Genomic DNA, 27286 nt, shown 5'->3' with positions numbered 1-27286 from the left:
CCTCTCTCCCATCTGCCCCCTGCTTATAGGCAGGGCCTGGAGTGGAGCTCCTAGGCTGCCCTCCCCTTCCCCCAGGAAGCTGCTGTGTTTACACTGTCATCAGTACAGGGGTGACTGTGGGACACATCATACTTCCCTTTTCTGGCCTGTTCTGGTTTCCTTAGCGTCTCCACCCAGGGCTGTGTAGGCAATGGAGACATTATGGAAAGATTGGGACAGCTAAAGGGAATTAATTAGAACATAAGGAGGGAATGAGTTTTTATGAGTATATGGTTACACAACATTGTGAATATATTAACAACTGCTGAATTGACTATTTTAAAATAGTTAAAAAGGTGATTTTTCTCTTATGCAAATTTTGTCTCCACTTGAAAAAATTAATAGTACATGATGCATGACTGCTTTCATAGGCCAAAGGGAAAGTCCCCCACCCAAATGAAGTAAAACCCGTACTTGTCTTGTGGACCCATCTCTGTTCCTATCTCTGCACCCTGCTCCTCATACCTCTGCCCCGGGGGAGAGAAAAATCCTGCAAACCTCCACCAAGGGCAAACTCCCACCTCCCTCTCCCCCTCCTGCTCCCCTTCACTGAAATGCCATTCACTGTCCACTGAGTTTAGTCTTGCCTGCAGTCTGTCTCCCTTTTCTTACCAAAACATTCATGGTGATCTCCAGTAGTACATTTCTACAAGGCTGTGTGTGCGGCCTTGACCTCCTTCATAGAGGAACTTTGGCGAGACAGTACTGGCTGGGGTTTGGACCCCAATCTGGTACTTTTGAAACTTGCCTACCAGCACGACCTGCATCTTCCAAATTGTTCCAGATATCTACCTATAGTGCATATCTTCCAACTATGAATATTAATAACCAAAGTCTAGCACCATATTTGTGAAGATCAGTGTTGCCCTAATATGTTGTAATTTATACAGATTTCTACTGACAACGCAAAAACAAAACCAAATCTCACACACTTTTGTAGAGTGTGTCTGAAGCCTGTCTGTCTATAGTCTTACTTCCAGGCTTTGCTCTAGGGCTGCCTCATCATAGAAAGGAAAACCATCACCACCTAAATGGAACTTTTGAAATCACGTTCCCACTGAGTGCCACACAAGACCCGGCAGAGGCTTAGGACTCTTCAGCACCTTCCTCCAGGTCCCAGTTCTAAGCAAGCATGCCTTGGCCACCTCTGGAGTCCCAAGGGAGGCCAAATCGTCTTCCGTAGGAGCGTCTCCTTATATTTTGAGGCACTGTTTGCTCTTCCATTATCAGTATGGTGCCACTCCCCTTTGCTTCTCCTCAACCCCAGGACACAGTTTCCTGTTTGATGTGCAGTTTCACAAATCAGGACATCCCAAGTTCTATATTACTTTCATAGCTGAATTCTGCACTGCTATCTATTTTATAATTTTGAAGTTTTTGGTAGTGTTTTGATTTTCGATTCCAAAAAGGAAAACTTACAACAAACAATTTAAAAAATTTATCAGTCCTGTTTTCATTTTTCATTATCAGTCCTGTTTCATTTCACTTTTATGAAAAGTTAGGACACCAGGTAACCTATTTTGTCAAAATTTTTCGTAGTCTTTAGAGAGGCTGCCAACTCTAAAGTAGGGACATAAAAGGATTATGTTCTTTCATAATGCTTTGAAGTTTGGAGGGAAAAACCAAAATTCACTGGTAGCTCTTATCTAGTAAGCTGTCTTTTCATGTTACAAAATGAAACTGCTGATTTATAGGTACCCTTTTGATGATGAAAGAATTAAGTCACTGGAGTCATCTCATGACCTCTTTTCCCTCATTGTCACAGCTCATAGCACCAGGCCTGTGTTTCTGGCTGGCTGCTTTGTCCTGTGGGCTGGCACATAAGGCAGAGCACAGATAAGGAGTGAGGTGGATCAAGCCTTTTCTTCCCAGCGTAGTCATTCTATTATTTGAGGCTTGCAAATCCTCCACCACATGCCACATTGTGACTCATTGTTCTTCTTGGAAAGTCCCGCTTTACGTTGTGCTTTGTCTCTTGGATGCGGGAATTTGGAAGTTGTAGAGCATACATTTGCTCGGTTCACAGATTAAATACTAGGTTTAGTTGCATAACAGATGTATTGATCACTTTTTTTGTGCATGTGAAATAGAACTTTCTGTACAGATGTTGTTTATATTGTTTCTGAGTGGCTTCAGAATCATGTATTCCAAAATAGGAAGCACCATCTCTAGAAATAGCTTATGCTTTAGCCTTACTGTTTAAATTAATTATGTTGGACCTGTCATGAATTTCCCCCCAGAAAAATCGGCTCCTAAAAGTGTTCTTTTTCCTCCTTGTTTCCATTTGTAATGTGTGTATGTATGTGATTTATCTAACCTATTCTGTGGTTCTGAGTACCTACCTTCTACAGTATATAGTGATATAGTACAGTGATCAGACACTTTTGGAATATTTGTGTAAGCAAGGTTGTTGCTTATGATTTTGTGAATTTCCTCTTTACAGTTTCTCTACCCCCAAGTGGAAAGTCACCCTCCTCCAGAGAACCATCTGTTACTGATTTCAGAAGAGAAATGTAAGTATATCTTTTAGGTGGTCTATGTGAACTTCATGAAGGGCACATTTCTTGGTGAAGTATGGGACTTGACTGAATCTTCTAGATGTCCACTCGCCAGTGCTAAAGCTCCAACTGACCTTTGATGTCCACCTGAGACCTAGCACTCCTGTGGAAGGGCTTTTCCGTCTGCTCCCACGTGTTCCCTTAGGCTCTGCTCTGTTTCCCCATCCTGGGAATGATGGGCTGGCTCCTATATACATGGATTTCCACTTTTGTCACATGGTAGAGTGTAGTACAGTTGTGGAGGTCATTTTTACCTTCTTTAGTTCATCCTTCTTTAAGATGTCTGGCACCTTGGATAGAGAAAAGGGAAGGTATTAGAAGCCAGAAGAATTTGATGGCACAATTCGAGGACACATACATGGTCAAATTCAGGTAGAGGCAAATAAGAGTGGGACATTCTGTAATGAAGTTTACACTTTTGAGTGGGAAGGGTGGCAGAAAAAGGACAAAATCCACTGGCGGATCATATCTAGAAAGCCATCTTTCATATTACAAAATGAAACTGCTGATTCATAATGGCAAGGACAGGCCTGGGGGGTTATTAGGTTTGTGTTCAGTTACTATGCTCATGACCAATGATCTATCTCACATTTTTGTAACTAGAACTGGCAAAAGGTTAAGTATGGCCACATCTAGATGGCTTACTGAGAGAAAGGGGCCCGCCTTACAAATCAGCTTAAATTGTTTTGGGTTTTCTTATTGTGAAATTGACCCTTGTAAAAATACCAGGGTTTCTACCCAATATTTTTATACAAGAAGTGTTTTGAGATAAACCCTGCCAAATGAACCCCTGTGTGCTCCAAATAAGGCTGATGATGCAGGGAAGGCCAATATTGAGGGGAGCAGAAGGCTTGAATGCTGCACGTATTGTTGATATTGATGAGCAGAGTAAATGCTGGATTAGTGGTAGACTGTGGAGGGAGGCTGGAGAAAAGTGGGTTTTGTTTTGCACTTATATTATGAATTGCTATCTGTGATATTACTATTTTTCCAGCCAGTTGATTACTCTGCATTGCTTTTATAAATAAAGGTTCAACATTGTGAGGTGTAAAAAGTGATTTTTAAATGTTTTTCATAAAGGCTAAACTGTCTATCATTTCTCTTTTAAAAGATATTGAAAAATTTCATATCCACGTCATCCAAGAAGACGGAAATAAAGTGGTAAATATTTGAAATCTCTTTTGCTTCAGAGTTGTTTTTTTTTCCCCACAGAGTAACATTTCAAGACCGTTAAGGATAGAGTAATGTTATAGAGAAAGACTGCTTTCTTTATTTGATGTCTTACTGTTGAAACAGAGAAATAATAGACTTATGAAGGAGTTAATTATTTCTTTTCTCTTGACTTCGCTCTCCAGTCTCAGTCTCAGTCTCCCTGAGATAACTCATGACAGCCTTGTGGGACTCTTTCCCTAGCTCATACACACTTCCACAAGGTTAGTGCACATATACACGGATTCAGTCGTTTTTACCAAAACAGAATCATAATATATATATATATTGATTGGCCATTTTTGTTTTTACTTTTTACTTAGTACACCAGGGCTATCGCTATAGGTTTTCAGATAGAGATGAAGTTTTTTTCTCTAATTTTTATACCTACAGAGAATAAATGGGATCATAATGTATATACTAGGAGTTTATATAGTTCCTTTTTTTATATAGTTCCTTTCCCTTTTTCCCTATCTTTCCTCTCTTTTCTTTACTTTCTTTTCTTTTCTTTTCTTTTCTTTCCTCTTTTCTTTTCTTTTCTTTTTTTTCTTTTATTTTCTTTCTTTTCTTTCACTTGCATTCCACTTCTCCCTTGTCTTTTCAAAACCTCTGACTTTTGTCTACAGCCTATTAGGTATCCTTTCATGCATTTCTCCAAACCTGTGTATCTGCCATCCCCACCCCTGACGCACCCAGGGGTTTATTATCCACTCCTTCCTCATTCAGCTTTGTGGCATTATCTCCAAGTCAACCAGAATAGATCAGTTCATTCTTTTTAGAAGTACATAATAGTCCCTGGTATGGATGTACACAATTTCAATCATTCTCCCATGGGTGGACACTCACTTGATTGCCACTATTTTTTTTTTTTTTGTTCATCTGTTTTGGGTTACAGAGTATCTCAAATAGTTCTTTTTAAATAGCTTTACATATTTGGTACACATTATTTCTTTGGGCTAAGTCCTCAGGGATGGATAATTGGGTTAGTGGGTATATGCATTTAATATATCTCAACAGATTTTGCTAGATTGCTTTCCAAAAAACCTTGTAACAATTCACAGTTGTACAAACAATGCATAAGAGTTCCCTTTCCCTCTATCCATACCAGTCATTGGTGCATTTGCCTTTTTAAAAAATATTTCCAGTTTGATGAGTGTTAAGTTGATAACATTATTATTTTAGTTTGCATGTCCATTAATATTATTGGCTGTGTGAATTTGTTTTTCTGAAAATTGCTTAGTTACATCCTTGTCTATTTTTCTATTGTGTTATCTTTTTTCTTGACAATTTGTGTAAGATAATAATCTATTATTGATATTAAAAATCATTTCCTTCAATATTTAGTTTGCATCAAAATAATCCTTCTCTGAATATTTTAATTTTAAATTTAAGTGAGCAACATTGAAATGGAAAAATGCATTTATTAGTTTTATATCTCTGATTGAAAGCCTCAAATCAAGAGGCCTGGCTGGAAAAGTGTGACTAGAAAGTGTGTGGCTGGAGCTCCAAGCCACCAGGGGCGTGGGGTGCACAATGGCAGGGCATGGACAGAACAAGTGGTCAGCAAAGAGTCAGGACAGGAAGGAAGAATGAAGTCAGAATCCCAGAGCCAGCAATGCGCATTTAGAGGAGAGAGTCTCCTAAACAATTCAAGGTCAGTGAACTAAACAAGACCACGAATGGGTAGATAGTGGTTAGAAGATGGGCCTGGGAGCCCTGGGATACCCTGCAGAGTGAGGGCAGGGAGCACCTGCCAGCAGCCAACATAGTGTAACCTCACACGCCTTCATCCTAGTTTGCCCTTCTCTGAAGCATCATTGCCTTTCTTCTTTTTTTTAAAGACTTATTTATTTACTTGAGAGAGAGTGCGCACACATGCAGGGGAGGAACAGAAGGAGAGGGAGAGAAATCCTCAAGCAGACTCCCCACTGAGCGCAGAGCAGGTATGGGAGTTGATCCCAGGACCCTGAGATCATGACCTGAGCTGAAACCAAGAGTCAGGTGCCTAATCGACTGAGCCCCCCAGGTGCCCCCACTGGCCTTATTCTTAAGGGCTTAGATGATAGCTTCTTAAGGCCTTCCTTTCTGGCCTGACTTTTCTGACCACTGGCCCTGTCCATTCCCTTCCATCCCATGCATTCATGACATCTGTGGTAGGGTAGGTAGGCAGAATTATAATTATCCTCCAGTTTACTGAGAGTACAATAAGCAAGGCTCACAGGGGTGACGGAACTCTAGAGACGGACAAAACTGAGATGTGAATCTGGGTTGCCACATTCTGATGATCATGTATATACCTTTATCTGAGAGTCCCCAAATCTATTCTAATTTAACAAACTTCAGAAAAATGGAAACATGTGTTGCCCAAAGTTTAGACTCTTGTTGAGAATTTAAGTTGAGAATATAAAGGTGTTGTAGGAGAAGGCATACTCATTGGGGTAGACCTACGGCTTTAGTTAAATGTAACTGTAATAGAAGTATGCCAAAGTACCATAGGAATACAGAGGTGGGGAGCTTTGCCTTGGGAGGAGGTGAGGGAGGCTTTGTGCAGGAGACAGTGCCTAAGTTGAGTCTTGAAGGATGGACAGTATCACCATACTCATTGTGGAAGACATAGGGGTAAGAAGCATGACCAAAGACACACGAATAGCTTATGGCAGATGTGGGCTCATTGCCCAGTGCTCCCCAGCCCCAGGCCTAGTTTTTCCTCATCATTACAGCTGCTGTCTTTGGTGGTAAAGCCCTTCTGTCTGCAGATACCAGAGTGGGTTATGTACAGAATGGGAAGAATGAATCTTCTATTGGCCTTGGTGTTGATTTGTAGTTGGTGTGGCCTTGCCTTCAACAGCTCTAGCCTGCCTGGCTAACAGGGACAAGAATAATATAGTCCATCATAGAGTCTTTGGGAAGAGCAAGTGATTAAATAATGCCTTAAATCTTTTCTGGGAAGACTTTCCATGTGCATGTGTTGGGGGCAGGGGACTGCCAAAAATAAACTGTGGAAATATTTGTATGTATTATAAAGATATAATATGTAAAATAATGAATCCAGATATATTCTCCTTTGAAATAGTGGCTTATCACTAACATCTCTTTGCTTCTCTAGGTACTTAGAGACTCTGGCCATCTCCCAAGAGAGAGAGTAGCTGAGGATTTTGTTTGGGCTCAATGGGATATGTCAGAGCAGAGATTATACTACATTGTCCTGAAGGTAAAAACTAGTCCACTGGCCTCCTTTTTACCAGAACAATTTAATTTTGACATTACCATTATTACAATTTATTAAGTACTGCATTTTCATTGATGGGGACAGTCAATGAAGGTTTATTAAAAATATGAAAGGTTTTCATTACTGTTTGCCTCTTAGTTGCTTCCTTTTCTTTTTTTATTTTGTTTTTCTTTTTTTATATTAATGTTTTTGTTCTTTTATTTTTATTGTTTTAAAAAGATTTTATTTATTTATTTAGAGAGCATGTACGTGCATGCACATGGGCAGGGAAGGGGCAGAGGGACAGGGAGAGGGATAATCTCCAGCGGACTCTGCACTGAGCACAGAGCCCAACGTGGGGCTTGATCCCATGACCTGGAGAGCATGACCTGAGCCAAAACCAGGATTCGGATGCTCAACCAACTGAGCCACCCAGGCTACCCAGTTGATCTTTCTTTTAAAGATTTTATTTCTTTAAGTAATCTCTAAACCCAATGTGAGGTTCAAACTGACAAGATCAAGAGTTGCATGTTCTATCACCTGAGACAGCCAAGTGCCCCTTTGTAATTTTTTTTCTTTTTTGTAATTTTCACTTACTCTGTTTTCTCTTTTAGAAATCAAGGAGTATCTTAAAATGCATCCAGTTTTCTGCTAACGAGAAGTTTAACTTAATGGTAAGTCCAGAGAATGTTGGGCTGTAGGAAATTTTATAACACATGGCCTCCTTTTAAAGAGAGCTGTTATCAGAAACAGCATTTTAGCATTCTTGTTACATTAGTCACTTGTATGAGCAAGTAACATAGTTCTTATCGTCTCAAGGCTTCAACTCTATAACACACACAATTAACATGTAGGTAGAAGAGCACAGAGGAAATTTCTGCTAACTGAATGCCTCTCATTAGAAAAAACCATGCATGAGTGAGGACTTGTAGAAGTAATAGGTATGGCCTATGGTAGATAGCTTTAAGTGGTTACAAGTCATTTGACCCTAAAAGACTTGAGAGGATGGTGGATTTGAGTGTAGGGTAAAACATCAATGAGAGTGTATAGTTTAATTAGTAAATATCTAGCATCACTCTTGGCAAAGCCATTTGGGATGCTAGTCTTGTGAGGAATCATAAATATCTTTACCTATGGTGAAGAAAATATTATTCTTCACTAGGATTAATATTGATGTCTAATATAGATTGATATCATACTATTACAAGAATTTCATTTACTCCTCCTGCCCTTTTTTTAAATAACTTATTCTAAAGACACCCAGTCCTTCTCTCTGTACATGGTCATTTGTGTCTTGTAAAAGTGTACCCCACTGATTGGCTTGTTATACAACCATTTATGATATTCACATCTGAGGCAAAGTTTGTCAAGTATTAGCTCTTTAAGAAATAAATCTACACCAAGCTTATGATTGGTGTAAACTCTCGAATATTCCCAATGGACTTCCTGTGCTGTGGATTTAGGGGATAATGTCTAAAGATAATGATGGTTAAAAGGATTCTTCTTCATCAATAGGCAAGCACAGTGTGGTCAGGCTTGCTCTGAGTTTCAGAACTATCGTCACTAAATTAATGTTATTTTTTTTTGGTTTGCGTTCTCATGATTTTTTGACAGTTTGAAGCACCCTTGGATATAACATTAAGTGCCTCAGGATTTGAGTAAGTTACTCATAGATTATTGTTAATTTTTATAGATACTTATGGGCAGAATGATTATATTTATACCTAATCTATGGCATGCAGATATAAGGACAATTTGATATTCCGTGTGTGTTTGTGACCTTTTATATTCCTGTCCTCAATAGGGAATCTAAACAACTTTATCAAGCACAAACACAGGATTTTTCATGTAAAGTCAATCATATTGATTTTCGTAGTCATTTATTTCTGTAGGATGTTTCCATTTATTTTGATCTGTGGAAATGTTCTTCTCCCGTTGCTTCAACAAAAGGAGTTGATGAATTAGGACTACATTTAGAATCAAACATCAAAATCCTTCTCTTGTTGCCACAGAGAGGATGTTGCAGTCAATCCACTTGTAGCTCAGCTGTGTCTGTTGCCTTTATTGTTTGTTTTCCTTTTTATACCTTTACAAAAGTAAGCTTTTCTTCTCCCAGACTATTTTATGTATAGTAAAAAAAAATGAACATTTTTGAAAAATAATAGACACAAGCCCACTAGTGCACAGAAGAAACGAAAGTCTTCTTGAATTAGAGTAATAATAATCCAAAATTATTCTACATTTCAGTAGCTTTATTTCATCGTATATAAACACTCAGTTGTGCATATTTTGAAATCCTATATACAGAAAAAATTTTATTACCTTCAACTTGTTATATATTTTTTTCTCTATTGCCACAGCCATGCCATTGATGTATTTTTTTTTTATTACCGTTTTATGGAACTTTTAAACAGACAAACACATTATCTACTTAAATTTCTCAGGGACCAGTCTCTACTTCTGTTGGGTATGTTATAGTGGTTACTGTCCTTTATGAGGGAACTTTATTTTTTTTTTTTTTTTTTTTTTTTTTTTTTTTTTTTTTTTTTTTTTTTTTTTTATGATAGTCATACAGAGAGAAAGAGAGAGAGGCAGAGACACAGGCAGAGGGAGAAGCAGGCTCCATGCACCGGGAGCCCGATGTGGGATTCGATCCCGGGTCTCCAGGATCGCGCCCTGGGCCAAAGGCAGGCGCCAAACCGCTGCGCCACCCAGGGATCCCGAGGGAACTTTATTTTTTATTTAAAAAAATTCTTCTTATTAAAGTGTGGTTGACATACAATGTTAAATTAGTTTCAAGTGTACAACATGGTCAATTATGCATTGCTCACTGCATTAAGTGAAAGAGGGAACTAATTTTTAAATGCATTCAGTGTCTTGTCCTTTATCTTCTTAGACTTGTAAACTTTGGATGTGATGATCTTCAAGACCAAGGGAACCTATCCAAACACCTGACCCTGTGCGTTTTTACCAACCATACAGGTAGAACCAGGATTGTATTTATCAATTTATTCAATTGTACTTGAGTTCTATGAAAAATTTAGTCATTGTTTAGCTATATCTTATATATATCTTAAAATGTAATAGAGCCAATCTTACATAAATGATCAGATGACTGTTTATATACCAAATTATCTTCTCCACTGCAATTTTATATATACGCTGTCTGTATGAGAGAAGCCACAGTCAGCAGGGTTATTGTTCTAATAGTTATTTGTGTTTTTTGATAGAGGGGATAGATTCATATGTAATTGATCTACATTTTCTCACCTGCTCCATCTTTTAACAAATGGTGTACAATTATGGGGATGCTTTTTGTGTCAGGCTTACTGATGTATTTGAGTTCTAAACCTATGTACCTAGCTGCGCTAAGAGCCATTCTATAACTTATGAGCTGACAGTCAAAGCTTGACATAAAGTTATTAGTACTGTAATCATCTAAACAGTCAATTCTAATTACTACATCTAATAGCCTTTTTAAATACACTAGCTTGAGTGGACACTTACCACGGAGTTAAGTAGCACTTGGAATAAAGCTGTATTCCTTTAAAGCCAAATTCTGTGGTATTCACTAAGCCAATGTTTATGGAGATAACAATGATGAGCAAAACTGACCTAATTTTTATTAGTACAGAGGTTACTGTTTGGAATTTAGACATTAAATAAATGCACAAATAGTGTTTCAATAGAATCTTGAGAAATTGTAGGAATTGGAAAGTCATGAGCATATATATAATGAAGGTTTAATGGAAAATGATAGTATCTTCAAATATGTTCTAGTTCAGCCAGTGTGTCCCTGTTGGTCTTATTGTATCCCATTCAGTCTTAGTCCTAAAAATTGTCCCCTTTCCCACCTCACTTCATAATCCAGCATATTGTTTCCATTCTCTCTCAGGCCAAAGTTCCTCCATAAAACAGTTTTGGGGAGTTTAGGGAAGGAAGTGATGTTTCACTTGAGACTTGGAGGGTGTATATGAACTAAGAACAGTGTGATTGAACTAGAGTGAGCAAGCGGGAGAAGACCAGGATGGGGGGAGAGCTGAAAAGTAGGTGTGAGTCAGGTTATGTAGGGCCTTGCAGATCATGAAAGAGTTTATATTTCATCCTCAGAATCCTAAAGTCATTAAAGGGGCTTTCTTTTGTTGTTGTTGTTGTTTTAAAATTTTGAGAATGCTCAAGCATTACAAAAAAGTTCAAGAACAGAATGAACATTCATGTACCTTTTACTTAACCATATCATTTACACTATTTGCTTGATCATATTCTCCACACATAGGTACCATATTCTTCCTTTTGACTACATCATTCAAAAGTAAGTTGCAGACATCCTGACACTTTACAGCTAAATAATTTAGCATGTATCTCCTTAGGTCAAGGGCACTCTTTTACATAACCTCAGTTCCATTATTAATCACATTAATCAGTAATTATTTAATATTCAAATTTCCATAATTATTTCAAAGAAGCCCTCTATATGTATAGATTTCTATATGTGTGTGTATATATATGCATATGTGCTATATATGTCTCTACGTGTATTTGTATATAAATGATAAATGTATGCATATATATAACTTTTCAAGTCAGGATCCCATCAAAACTCATGTATTGTATCTGGTTATTATGTCTTTGTCATCTGTTTTAATGTAGATCACTTCCCTACCCCTACTCCCTACCCACTTTGTTTTTCTTTCACAACAATGATATTTTGAAGAGTCCAAGCCAATTACCCTGTGGAATGTCCTGCATTCTGGATTTGTCTGATTGTTTCCCTGTGGAAGTATTTAACTTCTTCCTCTCTCCTCCACATTCTCTGTATATCGGTAGTTAGGCTGAAAGGCACCATTACACATAGGTTAAAATTTTTTCATCAGAATACGTCATGGGTGATATTGTGAAATTTATTTGCACCAGATCCAGAGGCGCATAATGTCAGGATGTCAGGATGTCTTAACTATTTATGATGCTAAGTTTGGTCATTTAGTTACATGGTAACCACTGTCAATCTCTCTTGAAAAGGTACATTTTAATCTCTGTGTGAGTGATCTGTAAATTATTGCTTTGGCATCACATGACTGCCCTTTCCACAACAACTTTTCACGTGGCACTCCTTGATGCCCCTTCACTGAAGTGTTTTAAGCAGGCAGTGATGTGATTAGATGTGTATTTTTAGAAGATTACTGGCTGCTGTGTGAAGAATGGATTGGAAGAGGCAAGAGAAAAAGTGGGGAGGTGAGCGGATAGGATGAAGTTGTTATACATTTGGGTGGAGGATGGCCTGAACTGGGACAGGTGGCAGAGGTGGTAACTAGATGGGTTTGAGATGCATTTGGAGATAGAACTGAGAAGACTTGCTGTCGTTTAGCTGGAAAGGAACGGTTCTCAGGCTTCTGGCATAAGCAACTGGGTGAATAGTGGTGCCATGTACTGAGGTATAGTGGCTTGGGTGGGTCTTTGGAATGGAGATTGTGAGAGGTTTTTTGGACACGTTAACTAAGATCTGGGACTTAGAAGAGAGGTTGGGACTGGACATGAATAAATGTGGAAGTTTTTAAGACTGTAGTTTGGCATTTGAAGCCATGGGAGGAGTTTATAGGGTCAAAAGGGAGGAAATTTAGGAATAGGATCTAAGAAGCAAAATGCATAAAGGTTAGGTGGAAGGAGAGAGGGAGGGAGGGGAAAACCAAGTGTTTTACTACAGCAGCCAAAGGCAGAGGCGGTCTCACAAAGGTCGAAGTGACTAGCCGTTAATAGGTAGTGAGGGGTGGAGTCCACTGGGTCTGGCGGCACGGAGGGTCACTGTGAGTGGGTTGTGTTGGGTGACTGAGGTGAAATTTTGGTTGTGCTGGGTGAAAAGGCGTGTGGGAGTTGAAAAATATCACAGCAGGTGTAGACATGAGAGAGACAGCAGCTGGAAGGGCTAGTAAGATGTAGGGAATATTATTTTTGAAGGTGATAGAGACTCCCGTATGCTTGAATGCTCACAAGCTGTTTAGTGGCAAGAGAACACAGCAGAGGGGAACAACTAACTGGTAGGGTTAGTCTGCTTAGAAGGTGGGCAGTAATGGGATCCAGCTCCCATGGAGGGCATGGGGTAGGCTCTTCCCTAGTACTTTGTCTTTAAATCAGTTGACTATAAACAATCATTTGAAGCTCTCATTCTTTGAAGCTTGTATTTCTTTTCATTCTAATGCCCCTAGGAATTTCTCCTGAACAGTATCAGCTGTAACTTATAAATGGGCGATCTGTGACATGAAATGTTAGGTTTATCTGCATGAGAAGTAGAAGAGTGTTCTTTCCTTTCTCGGCAATGTATAGGAATGTAGAAAATGAGCCTTGCTCTCCACAGGCAGCTTTGCAATAGAAATAAGCCTGTTTCAAATGAGATGCTTCCCAAGTTAAGATGCAACAAACCAGAGAAGGAACCTTTTGATTTTTAACTAATAAACTGTCAGCACATTATTTCCCCAAACTGCTTTTTACAAATGATTTTTCACCTTTGTGATTAAACAAACAAAAACCTACTTCAGGGGTGCCTGGGTGGCCCAGTCGGTTAAGCATCTGCCTTTAGCTCAGGTAATGATCACAGGGTCCTGGGATCGCGGTCCCTGCATCAGGCCCTGCGTTGGGCTCTCTGCTCAGCGGGAGCCTGCTTCTCCCTCTCGCCTGCCACTCTGCCTACTGGTGCTCTCTGTCTCTGTGTCAAATAAATAAATAAAATCTTAAAAAAAAACCCTACTTGAATGATGTAGGAATGAAGAAGGGAACAAATAGTCATCCCTATATGGCTCTCTCTATACTACAGAGCTTCATTTCCCGAGGGCATGGAGACCAGAGAACATGGTTCATGAAATGAATGCTGACAGATCAGGGTCTTCAACAAACTCAATTTTGCATCCGTGATGATGCTGTAAGAATATTTGATATTCCTTTGTCCTATATTGGTCATTGGGAGCTACTTTGTCCTTTCACCACTACTTGTTACATTCTTGAAAGCATCTTTGACCTGAATTTTCCTGCCCTAAGAAATGAAATTCACTACCTTCCAATGAATTCGAGGGTAAAATCTGGATGATGGGGGTGGACAAGGGGGCAGAAGAGCTGTTGCCGTTGTCAGGCCACTTCCTTATTTTTAAGATTTTATTTTTTTTCTATTTCTTTTTTTTTTTAAGATTTTATTTATTTATTTGAGAGCGAGAGAGTGAGGGAGTGAGCACAAGTGAGGTGGGCAGACGGAGAGGGAGAAGCGGACTCCCCACTGAACAGGGAGCTGGATGCGGAGCTCAATCCCAAGCCCCAGGATCATGCTAAGCTGAAAGCAGATGCTTGACCAACTGAGCCACCCAGGTGCCCCAGGCCACTTCTGTATTAAGATTGAGTTTATGTAGATTTGTCAAACTAGTTCTAGCAGGAGGGTAAATCAGAGATTTCCTAAAGCAGTGAAGGAAAGAAAATATTCTTATTCCTGTCCCATCTAATAGTCCAACCATGCAGCTGTGCTTGAGTCAGTGGCCATCATTCTTTCTTGTGCACAACCTACTGGGACGTAGTGAGGGGTGAAAAGTGTACATTCTCTTTCCCGTTCGTATAACTGCAAGAGTTGCCCTTCACAAGTTCCCAGAATTAGCCTTGTGTTTTAGCATTTTATAGAGCCTTTTACAATGAGATAATTTCCCTTGGAAAACTTTGTCCATAATAGCTTTCATTGTCCAAATAGTTTCCCAAAGGCTAGCCAACTTTGAGATTTTATCTTCATCATTGATGAATATTTATTAAACATCTCTTTCTGGATACGCCATTAAGAGCATGCTTTGTTTTTTCAAACTGCGACTTCCCCTAACTTGCAAATAGCAGCAAAATCATTCTGGAATACTAATAATCACAGCTAACCTTTATAGCTAGATAACACTTCTTCAGAAGAGCTTTATACGTACGATCTCATTTAATTCTTATCTAAGAACCGTATGAGGTAGGTTCTGTGTTTTCTTTATTTAGAGACAAGAAAACTGAGGTTTGGAGAATTTAATTAATCTGCTCCAGTCACATTTTATTTCATTTATTTTTTTGAGTTTGTTTACTTATTTAAGTCATCTCTACACCGAACATGGGACTTGAACCCATGACCCTGAGATCAAGAGTCGCACACTCCACCAACTGAACCAGCCAAGCATGCTACCCCAGGCACATTTTAAAAATAGTGATGCCTGTGGTGCTTGGATGGCTCAGTCAGTTGAGCATCTAACTCTTGTTTTTGGCTCAGGTCACGATCTCAGGGCCGTGAGAGAGAGCCCCGCATAGGGTCTGCTCACTGGGCATGGAGCCTGTTTTGGATTCTCTCTCTCCCTCTGCCCCTCCCCCAGTACTCGTTCTCTCTCCCTAAAAAAAAATAAATAAATAAATACTGATGCCTGAGTCTTACCTTCAGAGATTCTGGTTAAGTTGATGTAATGGGGAGCTTGAGAATCTGTGACTCTCAGGTGAGTTCAATGTACTCTCAAGGTTGAGAACCAGTGCTCCATTGCTGGATGGTCCAACATGGTAGCCACATGTGGCTATTTAAGTTAATTAAAGTTAAAAAAAAAATAGTTCCTCAGTCATAATAGCTACATTTTAAGTGCTTCAATAGTCACATGTGGCTAGTACCAATTTAGCCAGCACAGATATAAAATATTTCAATTATCAAAGAAAATTCTATCAATGGGACAGGTTTGCAGAGTCCATCACATCCCATGTCACCTTGCTGTGTCTTTAATATTATTTTTTCCCCTTTGGGCTTGGGAAAGGGAACTAAGTCACAACCTAACTTGGAAATATTTGCTTATGAGATCTGAAGATGGCTCTTGGTGTATGTAATCAGGTACATCTATTCTACACCTCGCTGTAATTTTCTTCAAAACAAGAAAAATGATGACCTCCATTCTCTAAAGGATGGTATATGGAGGATTTGGCTAAAATAGAGGATATAATCTTCTTTATATTGTTGACATTTCATGTTCATGCCTCAGGATAGAGTCCTACAAGAAGAATTTGGGTCGATAGTATGAATATATTTAATCCTCTACAAAACTGTATTTCCGAGGGGTTGTACTAGTTCTCTTTTTTATTATTTGAGAATGTTCTTCCTACTGCTACCTTGACAGAATTGATTATCATTTTAAAACTTTTGCTAATTTGAAAGGAAAAATATGGTGCCTTTAAACATTTTTTATTTTGTGATTAACAGGCTAAAGTTTTTAACTATGTTTGCTAAAAATTTCTTCCTCCTTGTGATCATAGAACATAAAAGGACAGGTTAAACCAGTAGTTTTTTGCTGGTAGTATGTTTACTTTATGAAAGTAGTCAGAGTGGTACATGGAACTTTTTTTTAACTGTTATAATTACTATTTTTTGTTTGTGCTTTAGTATAGTGTTACTTTGATTCTTAGTGAGTCTGCTGTCATTTTAAAGAGAAGTTATTATTGTGTACTCAGTAACCATAACAGTAATTTTACATCTAACAGAATTAACTATTTTTTACCTGAGAAAATGTTTCTTTTTGTTACTTTGCATTTAAGATATTGCAATAGGGGCGCCTGGGTGGTTCAGTGGGTTAAGCGTCTGCCTTTGGCTCAGGTGATGATCCTGGAGTCCTGGGATGGAGCCCTGGGTCAGGCTCCCTGCTCATGGAGAGCCTGCTTTTCCCTCTCCCCCCTGCTCATGCTCTCTCTTGCTATCTCTCTCTCTCTCTTAAATAACTAAAAGAAAACTTAAAAAATGATATTGCAATAAAATATACTTCTAACAATATGTTATGGTTTTTTTTTAAGATTTTATTTATTCATTCATGAGAGATACAGAGAGAGGGGCAGAGACATAGGCAGAGGGAGAAGCAGGCTCCCCATGGGGAGCCCGATGTGGGACTCGATTCCAGGACCCTGGGATCACGCCCTGAGCCAAAGGCAGATGTTCAACCACTGAGCCACCCAGGCATCCCTATGGTTTGCTTTTAAATGTCATTAAAAATGGTCACAAATGATAACCATTATAACAGAGTGCTCATTAATGTCCTTAATAGCCTTCTTAGAGAAGATTGGCCTTTTTTTTTTTTTTTTTTTTTGCCACCATGATTCTTTGATAAAGGACCTAGTGAAGTATAACAGAGGAAATATGGCTGTTCACTGAGGTAATGATTGAATTTACACAGCTAGTTAATCTTAGCTCTGGAAGTAGAACCCAGCACTCTAGACCCAGTCAAGTTCCTTTCCACCCTGGAAATCTCCTGTTTCACATAATCATATAAATGTTAGCACTAAAATTCTCAGCTTCAGCATAATGCCCTCCTTGGTAGGTCTTTGTTGAGTTTATCTAGCCTACATATCTGGCAACAGCTGCTAGAGATGATGGACATATTCCACATTGGAATATTCCTCATATTCCAGAGAGTGTGAAGCCTGAGGGTGTTCTGGAGTGATGGGGTAAGGGAAGGTGTCAGGGCTCATCTGGAAAGACTACTGTGCCAGGAGCACTGTCCTTTGCACTTCGGCCAAGGCTCTCGTGACCCAAATATGGGTGGGTATGGGCCAACACACACTTGCTCTTACTACCCCAGTTTGCCTTCCAATTCCAGATAAAAATAAGGCTGGAGACTCTCTTTATTTTATTTTTTTTTAAGATTTTATTTATTTAGTCATAGACACAGAGAGAGAGGCAGAGACACAGGCAGAGGGAGAAGCAGGCTCCACACAGGGAGTCCGACGTGGGACTCGATCCCGGGTCTCCAGGATCACACCCCAGGCTGCAGGCGGCGCCAAACCGCTGCACCACCGGGGCTGCCCTGGAGACTCTCTTTAAAGAGATGCATTTTGATAAACCCAGGTCTATAATGATTAGTAATGGCCAGAAGACAAGCTAAATGAGAGAGCAGGGCAATATATGTATATTAGGAGAATCTCCTCTGTAAACTTCTCTAGATTCCCATGATTTCATTTATTTTTATTTTTTTTATTTTTATTTTTAAAGATTCTATTCATTTATTCATGAGAGAAAGAGAGAGACAGGGACAGGCAGAGGGAGAAGCAGGCTCCATGCGGGGAGCCCGACACGGGACTTGATCCTGGGACTCCAGGATTACACCCTGGGCCGAAGGCAGGTGCCAAACCTCTGAGCCATGCAGGGATCCCCCCATGATTTTATATGCAGGAGTGTATCTCTATTCATTTTCCTCTCCTTCCATAGTTCACCACAATACATATGTGTGTGCCAAGTAACGAATTAAAATTTCTTAGCAGCTTGTTAATAAACCAGTTCTAGAATTTGGGAATAATCTATGAGGTAAGTTGAAGTAGAAACATCTAAAGGAATAGAAGTAAGGTTAAGTGGCTTAGGAAACTTTTTATTTGTCTATGGTTCTTTTCACCTCTAATAAACACCTTCTTACTTCTAGGAAGTTTGTGTGTATGTTACAGTCCGAAGTTTGACTCTTGGGAAAAAATCACGTATTCAGTGTTTTACTTTCATAAAGGTACATGTCATTTATTCTTGATTTTTTATTTTTACATAATCACTCTTCCACAAGTTAGAAGTCTTATTACCTTGTAATAAGTTTATCAGTACATTCTATACTTCTGTAATACATGTTTCCTGGAGAAATTCACTAATGAAAAATACAGTTAACCCTTGAACCACATGAACTTGAACTGTGCAGATTCACTTATATACGGGTTTTTTTCCAAAAATACAGTATAGTACTGTGAATGTATTTTCTCTTCTGTATGATTTTTCTTAATAACATTTTTCTTTACTATGATAATACAGTATACAATATAAGTAACATATAAAATATGTGTTAATTGACAGTTTATGTTTTCAGAAAGGCTTCTGGTCAGCAGTAGGCTATTAGTAGTTAACTTTTGACTCCCTAAGAACTTATACATGGATTTTGGACTGTTTAGGGATTGGCATCCCAAATCTCTTTATTGTTCAAGGGTCAACTATATTGAGTTAGCTAATATTTTTATATATTTTTTCCTGACCTATATTTTTTCTAGGCTTATAGTTAGACCAATACTTATGGACATATTTGTCCAAAATGTGTTTGCTTGCTTTCTTATTATTACTAGTTGGAAAACATCAATATATTTAACTTATAGGGTTACACAGAGTTTTAGTTAAAAGCTTCCATCATCTCTCATCTCAACAGGTCTTAGACCTAAGATACCTTTATTTTGTTTCACATATTTGTAGCCCAGGAAACTGATTTGTCAGCAGTCAGCCTGGGGGGAGGAGTAAATATCCAAGCTTTTTCAGTTCTATAGTTGGCCAGTGTACCTGTAATAGTTTTAGTCTGAATCATGCTAAGGCATATTTATTTTACTTGTTTAGTTCTTTAAAATTAGTTCATGTAGTACATACTGTGGATAGAATTAATTTTTTTTAATTTGAAATTTGTTAAACTAAAATAACTATGCCAGGCCATATTAGAGTTTATTTTGCAGGACTATCTAACAGTATCTTCAGAAGTTAAAAATCTAGGTAAAAAAAGTTTAACACCTTAATAATGAAGGTAGACATGCTTTAATAGCATAAGTTGGATTTTTCTTTTGTGGAAAGTTTTCATAGATTTTTCTAATGATTAATATAATGGTTAAAACCATAAATAAAACTTCCGTGAAAGTTTTATTAAGAGTTACTAATTCTGATGAAGAGTTAGAAAAGTGGAGAGTGAAGAGAGAGTCTACTACCCTAAGTGATTGAGAGAAGTCTCAGAGGATCTTAATGATGGTAAGAAGGTACAGTAAATCGTGAGGGCCACTGAGCCACCTGGTCTCCTCCATCTCTTGGATCCTGAGGTAGATTCCTTTAGATCCTTCTGTCCCCACACAGCCCACCTTATAAGATCTAATATTATATGCTAAGCCTAGAACAATTACTGGGTCCCGATTGCAGTGTGATCTACCTTCCGAGCTGGCTTTTAGAGAGTGATGGAGAACCGTGAAATCCAGAAATCAGAGACTCTTGGTTTGTCAGTTTCACAGCTCCTGAATATTAAGAGTATCACATAGAATAATAGCCTTGGGTGGAATTCCGGCTATTTGTTTCTTACCATTCTTTCCTTGGTTTCCTGTTCTCTCTCCGCAGGGCACAGCAAGACCTTCACTGCTGCTCTTGGGAGTGTTGACTCACTTGTGACTAAGGGCCTTACTTTTCTCAACCTTGGTGAGTGAGAGAGAGGTGCATCTCTCTGCTCTGACTCTCCTTTCTAGTACAGGTGATACTCAGCCTTCTATATCTCATTTTGCTGCCTGTGTGCCCCATTTTCTCCTGCCTCTTTAGGACTTGGATTGTGATGATAACCACTGGCCTTTATGAAGCCTGATAGGGGAAGGTTTTTTTCTGGAAACCTTAGCACTCCTGATTTCTCTGTTGTTCAAGGGTCAGCTGTATTAAGTTAGTTAATATTTTTATAATATATTTTTCCTGACCTATATCTTTTTCTAGACCTATAGACCAATCCTAATGGATATGTTTGTGTCCCCCATTCAGGTCAGCCTTTTGGAAAGGGATGCATCTCCCTTTATAGAGAACCTAGGCTGTGAGCTTTCCTATGTTTTTAGTAGTAATACTAAAAAAGCCATTTGTTAGTATAAAAAATGATAACAGGGCACTTGGGTGGCTCAGTTGGTTAAGTATCTGCCTTTAGCTCAGGTCATGATATTGGGGTCCTGGAATCGAGCCTAGTGCCTGGCTCCCTGCTCAGTGGGGAGTCTGCTTCTCCCTCTTCCTCTTCCCACCACTTGTACGCACGCGCTCTCTCTCACTCTCTCAGATAGATTTATCTGTCTATCTATCTATCTATCTATCTATCTATCTATCTATCTTTAAAAAAAAGTGAGTGGGACATTCCCTAAAAGCCTATGAGAAATAATACATCTTGTCCCTTGATTCTAGAGAGGACAAAGGTCTTTGAGACATTGTCCATTCCCTGTTGCTAATTGCTAAGAGCTTCCAAGTCCTATAAATGATTCACGGATCAGCTCGAATATGTTGATTTTCCCTGAGTAAATATGGTAAGGGAACTTGAGTGTTAGGTTTGAACATATTAATGGAGTCTATAATGAAGAAAATCAAGAGGGGGTTTATTGTACCAACCTACGGAAAGTGGCTTTTCCATGTCAGTTAGGATGAGGGGCACAAAGAGGTTAGCACAAGACTGAATAACAGGCCTATTACTTGCCTACCTACAGGACATAGCACAGTAATCAGAAAAGAAAAGCTTCAGGTGTAGAGCACGTGATTCTTTGATAACATTCCCCTCTTCCTGTTCCCCAGTCTGTCGACTATTATGACAAAGGTTTAGGAAGCTGTGATGGGAGGGGAGTTGGCAAGATGAGAATGAAAATGATAAAGTTTGTTAAAAAGATTTTTCTTTTGAACAGTACTATAGATGAGGTAAGATAGTGAATGCTGAGTGGGCCAGTATGTGGTAAATGTTAACATGAGCTTTGAACCTGTGGGAAATTGCCTTAGAGAGGCCTGATTCTACTGCTTCCTGTGGTAAGAGAGATAAATATAAGGTTTCCTGGGTCTGAGACTTGATTCTTATCAGAGAATGCTACATCAACATCCCATCTCAAGAGTGATGTGGGAAACTTTCCACTAAAAAAACTCCAGCATTTCGTGAGGTCAAAGGTAGCCTTCCTTTTTTTCCCCTTGAGAATGACTCTAGAAAAGGGCAGGCATGATTTAATCTATGGTCTTCGGACTGTGGAGCCAGCAGAAATACTAGAGCTTTGTAAAAATAGGCTCTTACATAAGTTATCTTTATTTCTTAAAAGCATTTCATCTTCTCAGCACAAAATTATATCCAAGATTAAAACTATTCCAGAGGTAGTTTTTATGACAACAGTATTGCTTTTTGAGTGATGTCGTTTTTTTCTTAATGAATTATATGCAGTTGTCCTGAATTGTCAACCGATTAAAAGGGACTTATATTAATTAAAATATAAAAGCATAGGGGCGCCTGGGTGGCTCAGCAGTTGAGTGCTGCCTTCGGCTCAGGGCATGATCCCAGGGTCCAGGATCAAGTCCCACATCGGGCTCCCTGCATGGAGCCTGCTTCTCCCTCCTCCTGTGTCTCTGCCTCTCTCTCTCTCTCCCTCTCTCTCTCTCTCTCTGTCTCTGTCTATCATAAATAAATAAATAAATCTTAAAAAAAATATTAAAGAATAGAGTTGGGGGAAGTTTTCCATGAACCCAAATACCTCTATGTAAGATATGTTTGTAAATAAAAAGCTACCATTTTAAAAATGAATACTATATGTTAAGCATGTTATTTCAATTATCTTGATCCTTACAATTCTGCTGATGATGTTATCCTCATTTTACAGATAATGAAACTGAATGAAGCTCAGAAAGACTGAGATGTGTACCCAGGCTCTTTTGAGTGTCTCTTGTCAGGGGCCCTGTGTTAGTTTCTTACTGCTGCCATAACAGATTATGACACATTTAGGGCTTAAAGCAACATAAACATTGTCTTCTGGTTCTGGATATCAGAGTTCTGAAATGAGTTTTGAGGGATTAAAGTGAAAGTATGGGTAGAAAAGGTTCCTTCTAGAGACTCTGAGGAGGAATTCATCCTTGGCCTCCTCCAGCATCTCGAGGCTAGCGTTTCTTTGCTTGTGACCACATCACTCCCATCCCTTTCATCCCCACATGATCTTCTCTGTAGCCCAATCTCCCTCTGTCTGCCTCCTATAAACATAATTGGAGTTACTTGGATCCACTTGGATAATGGTACTCTTCGAATCTCAAGATCCTTGATCCCATCTGCCAAGTGCCTTTTATCACTTCAGGTAACATATTCACAAGCTCTGAGATTCGCACATGTACGTCTTTGAGGGTCATCATTTGGCCTACCACAGGTACTGTTGACATTTTTTATGAGATGATACTTTTTGTGTGAGAGTGTCCTGCGCGTTGAGGGATTTAACAACCTCCACCAAAAAGCAGTAGGACTCCTCCTTCCACTCCAATGATTGTGACAACTTGAAATACCCTCTTATATTTCCCAATGCCTCCTCTTCCAGGGACATAGTTATCACCCTAATTAGCTGTTTAAATGCTAGGGCTAGAAGTTAATTTAGGTCATTTGATACCCAAACCGTTTTGACTGTACCTTACTATATCATTATTTATGGTTTTCTACTTAAATGTTGCCATAAGAAGAACATTATTGCAACCGTTTGAGCTACTCATTTTAACATCACTTAATCCACAGTGATCAAGAGGACACTTACTTAAGTCAATGGATCTGAGGTTTTTTGTTTTTTTTTTTTAGATATTTATTTGTTCATGAGAGAGATTGAGAGAGAGAGAGGGAGAGAGGCAGAGACAGGCAGAGGGAGAAGCAGGTTCCATGCAGGGAGCCCAATGTGGGACTCGATCCCAGGTCTCCAGGATCACACCCTGGGCTGAAGGCGGCACTAAACCGCTGAGCCACTGGGACTGCCCCAATGGTTCTGAGTTTTACATCCTCTTTCCTTTCCTCCGAAAGCCTTCAATGCAAATGATTAGCATATATTTCTTTGCTTCTTAAGAAAAAAGAGTCCAGCTGGCTCACTTATAATCTAAATGTGTCATCTATATGAAATTCACTGCTATTGCGTGTGAAACGTTATTGGCAAGGGCTACTTCCACCTTACCATTCTCCAGAATCTATTTTTACACCTTGTCTCAATCTGTGTACAAGTGTTCTTGGTACAAAATTATCTGATACCGGGACCGTGAAGGTGTGAATTCTCGGCAGCTCACTATGCAAGGAAATACACTAGTACCTCACAATGTGTTAGAATGACTGCAGAGATTGTTGTGATGATTTTTGATTTAAGGGTTCTCTAAGTGAAACGATGATGATGATAATAGTGATGATGATGATGAATGGGCAAACATAGGAAACAAAATTTTAGAGCTTCCCCCAAATGGCAGAAACTAGGACGGAAATCCCCTTCTAAGCTATTCCCAGCCTACCAGAAAAAGGAATAATTCATTTTGCTTGGTATTTTTTTTTTTTTCTAATTTGCTTTCTGAGGCCATGTAGGTTCGTATGAAGCCACACTTCACTTAGAAACAAAATTATAGATATCAGTTAAGATAACCCTGGCTAAACGTATGAAGAAAATTAGCCACAGATAGAAATAAATGAGATCTGGCTAGTAAGATGAAATGTACCGACATCAGATGGTTTATTATTACGTTGATTAAAACTTTTATATTTAAATGGTTCAAAGAAAAATAGGGATACTGTGACATTCTGGGCTTTACATTTGCCTGTGCAGCTCTTGCTACATGCAGATAACTTATAGCTCTCTCTTCTAGATTATTATGTGGCTGTTTACTTACCTGGTCATTTCTTTCATCTGCTCAACATTCAGCATCCAGACCTGATCTGCCACAGTTTGTTTCTGACAGGTATGGCTGTAGTTTTTCCCTCATGAACGTTGTCCATTTGGGTTTATCTTGGCCATGTTTATGTTTGGGTGAGAGAGGTTTCTTTTATTTGCTGACCTCCTTTTTTTTTTTTTTTCTGCCAGGAAACAATGAAGTGGTTGATATGCTACCTCATAGTCCTTTACAGTCACTCTCAGGGTCCCTGGTACTGGATTGGTGTTCTGGAAAGCTCTATAGGGCACTCCTCAACCAGTCCTATTTATTACAGTTCCTATGGAACACTCAGCTAGACTGTGAGAAGATGGCCGTGTTGCACTGTGTGCTCTCCTGTGGCCGAGACCCCCGGTTCCTGGAAGCCAAGGTGGTGATGTAGCTTCAGTTTAAAAATTGGCAAATAGACACCAACTGTATATATGTGTGGTTGAAATGAATAGAAGTCACTTTTATTTGGCAATAATTAATTGAAGTTTATGGTTTGTGTCCTGATTTGAATGTATTCTCTTCTTGTGATTCTTTTATATGGACCCCAATCAGACCTCAGACTATGAGCATGTCTGTTCTTCTGACTCTTCTTTTCCATACTGTGCTAAATATTAGGTACATCAGTAACATTCCAAGAAAGTGTTCAGTAAATACTGAATAGTTTCTCAAATACCTACATTTTTCCTGGTCTATATTTGGTGTATAGTATCAGAAGAACTAAAATCTACTGGCATATATTTATTATAAATTTAATTTATTGTAATATACATCACAATGTATATTACATTATAATAAGTAAATATTAAATATTTTTATTTATTGATTTTATTTCATTTATTAATAAATATATTTGTAAATATATTTGTAATTTATGAAGCACTTTTACATGTTTTGTCATTTAATTTTACAGCTATCCTGTGAAGTTGGAGAAACCCCCCTATTAGAATTGATTAGGACCAATGGGTGGTTGGGTAATTGAAGAAAAGATACCTTAAACATTTTATTTTAACCTAAAACAAACGTCTCTTTTGACGTAGATTAAGACCCTTCCTTTGTGTATTATCTGGTTGGAGTTCAAAATCATTTTTCTTACATAAAACTAGTAATGTGTTGTCTCTTACTTCCTGTTAGTTTCTTCTTCCTTTTTTTTCTTAACCCTACTACTTTCTTCTTCTTTTAACCTGAGAGCCATATTTTTAAAGATCCCTTCAAAATAATCCGTATATATTGGGCAATTTTTTCTAATCTTTACAGTTGTCTCACACGAAGTTTTTTAGTGTTTTAGACATACATGCCTTTGAATCTTTCCAAAGCATTAAACTTTTATTGAGCAAACAACAGTCTTTTTGCATCCATATTTCACTCCCTTATGATGATATTTTATTAAATTACCTAATTGTGAAGATAAGTACAACCAGCATGAATAGGTTTCGAAATAAAAACAACTTACTGGTAGCAGTATCCTTCATTTCTAGAGTGGGAACAAGGAATTTCGGTACACCAGCAGGTGAGGATGGTTGTGGAGATAGACTTGTTACAGCTTGCCTTTGGGAGGACTGCATAGTGATGTTCACAAAGGTTAAGTGGTGTGACAGTGTTCACACTGTTGTCTAAGCTGGATTCAAACCCAGACCTGCTGCCTTCAGGCTTTGTGCTGTGATTTGGTTTGGTTTGGCTTTCTTCTGTATCCCACAGCTCTTCATATTGGTACTTTGCTATATAACATGACCTACCCTAGCAAAAACAAACAAGGGGTGGAAAGCTTATTTGGATTTCGACCAAGGGCATTTATGAAAAAAGATACGTAAAATGGACCTGATTTATAATACTGCTTAAGCCACAGTCTTGTGTTACGTGTCTCGAAGAGAAGTGAGTGTATTCTTCGACGGTTCCAAAATAGATACAGAATTTTAAAAGATTCACGTGTGTTTTGTACTTCTTTGATGGTGGGGGCTGGGTGCAGATGTAAATACCAACAGAATTGTCTTCTTTCTTTTTAAAGATTATTCAGTGGATTTCTGAGAACATTTCCACCTGCCATTCATTTGACCTCATTCAGGAATTTATAATTGGTAGGTGTTGCTGATGGTGCATATTAAGTTGAGTCCTTGACCCTTTTGCGGGAAGGAAAACAGCAAATTGATAATGCCTCAATCTGTCAAAATGTTGGTTAGAAGCTTTTTTTTTCCCCTACTCTATTTCAGTTGGCAGCTAATTAAATTTCATTCTCTCGTGGTCTTGTGAGAAGCTACGACAGTTCAGAGACTGATGAGATTCAATATGATCTTGATTCTCTAACCTTATTAGTGATTTTCTTCCCCCCTGGCAAGATATAAAGACTTCTTGTGTTGGCTGGTTCTGTGTATAATGGTATAATGTCACTTTGGGTTAGGCAGAAATGCCAACTAATTTTTAAAAAATTATTCTCATTGTAAAGAACAGAACCTGAACATTTCATAAGGTAGAACCATAAAGTTAGCCTTTTGAATATCTTCAAAAGGAGGATAAGGCAATAAAACCTTTTTGGGGGGTTGATTGTTTTGATGAATTGCAGTGTCTACTGCCTTATTCTTCTTATTAAACCATGTCTTTTTTTTTCTTTCAAAAATCTACTCAGCTTCTTCATATTGGAGCATATATCCAGAGACAAGTAACATAGATAAACTTTTGCCATATTCCTCAGTGCTCACTTGGAATACAGTAAGTTAACACTTTGTATTCTTTATGTAACTAAAATTGATTCACAGTCATGGGTAAGTTGTAGGACATCCCTGTCACAATACCCATGGCTGTGATTTCATTTGTGTTGACTGATGAGGATCTGAGTTGGAGTTTTCTGGCAGCAAAACAATAGTGAATCTTTGC

At 38.6% G+C, this 27286-nt stretch overlaps 1 protein-coding gene across 9 annotated transcripts in view; it reads left to right on the top strand.

Annotated features, from left to right (window-relative positions):
- The window catches only part of LOC121471256 (gamma-secretase activating protein), a 67464-nt gene that overhangs the window by 6944 nt on the left and 33234 nt on the right, over positions 1–27286 (top strand). For 6 of the 9 annotated variants that reach the window (XR_005982644.1, XR_005982645.1, XR_005982643.1 and 3 more), the window contains exons 3-14: positions 2483–2552; positions 3709–3758; positions 6913–7017; positions 7629–7688; positions 8629–8672; positions 9911–9996; positions 18438–18515; positions 20132–20209; positions 24368–24460; positions 24583–24800; positions 26424–26493; positions 27039–27121. Coding sequence is in view for 6 of the 9 variants with exons in the window: in XM_041721734.1 (XP_041577668.1) it covers positions 6982–7017; positions 7629–7688; positions 8629–8672; positions 9911–9996; positions 18438–18515; positions 20132–20209; positions 24368–24460; positions 24583–24800; positions 26424–26493; positions 27039–27121 (846 nt within the window). In the remaining 3 variants the exon portion in view is untranslated. Of the gene's footprint in view, positions 1–2482; positions 2553–3708; positions 3759–3961; positions 4031–6912; positions 7018–7628; positions 7689–8628; positions 8673–9910; positions 9997–12151; positions 12247–18437; positions 18516–20131; positions 20210–24367; positions 24461–24582; positions 24801–26423; positions 26494–27038; positions 27122–27286 lie in introns of those variants that run through there. The other 3 variants (XM_041721732.1, XM_041721735.1, XM_041721736.1) reach the window with 3 other exon arrangements.

Source organism: Vulpes lagopus, chromosome 11 (assembly GCF_018345385.1).
Source record: "Vulpes lagopus strain Blue_001 chromosome 11, ASM1834538v1, whole genome shotgun sequence".
Lineage (NCBI taxonomy): Eukaryota > Metazoa > Chordata > Mammalia > Carnivora > Canidae > Vulpes > Vulpes lagopus.
This window is presented reverse-complemented; position numbering and strand designations above follow the sequence as displayed.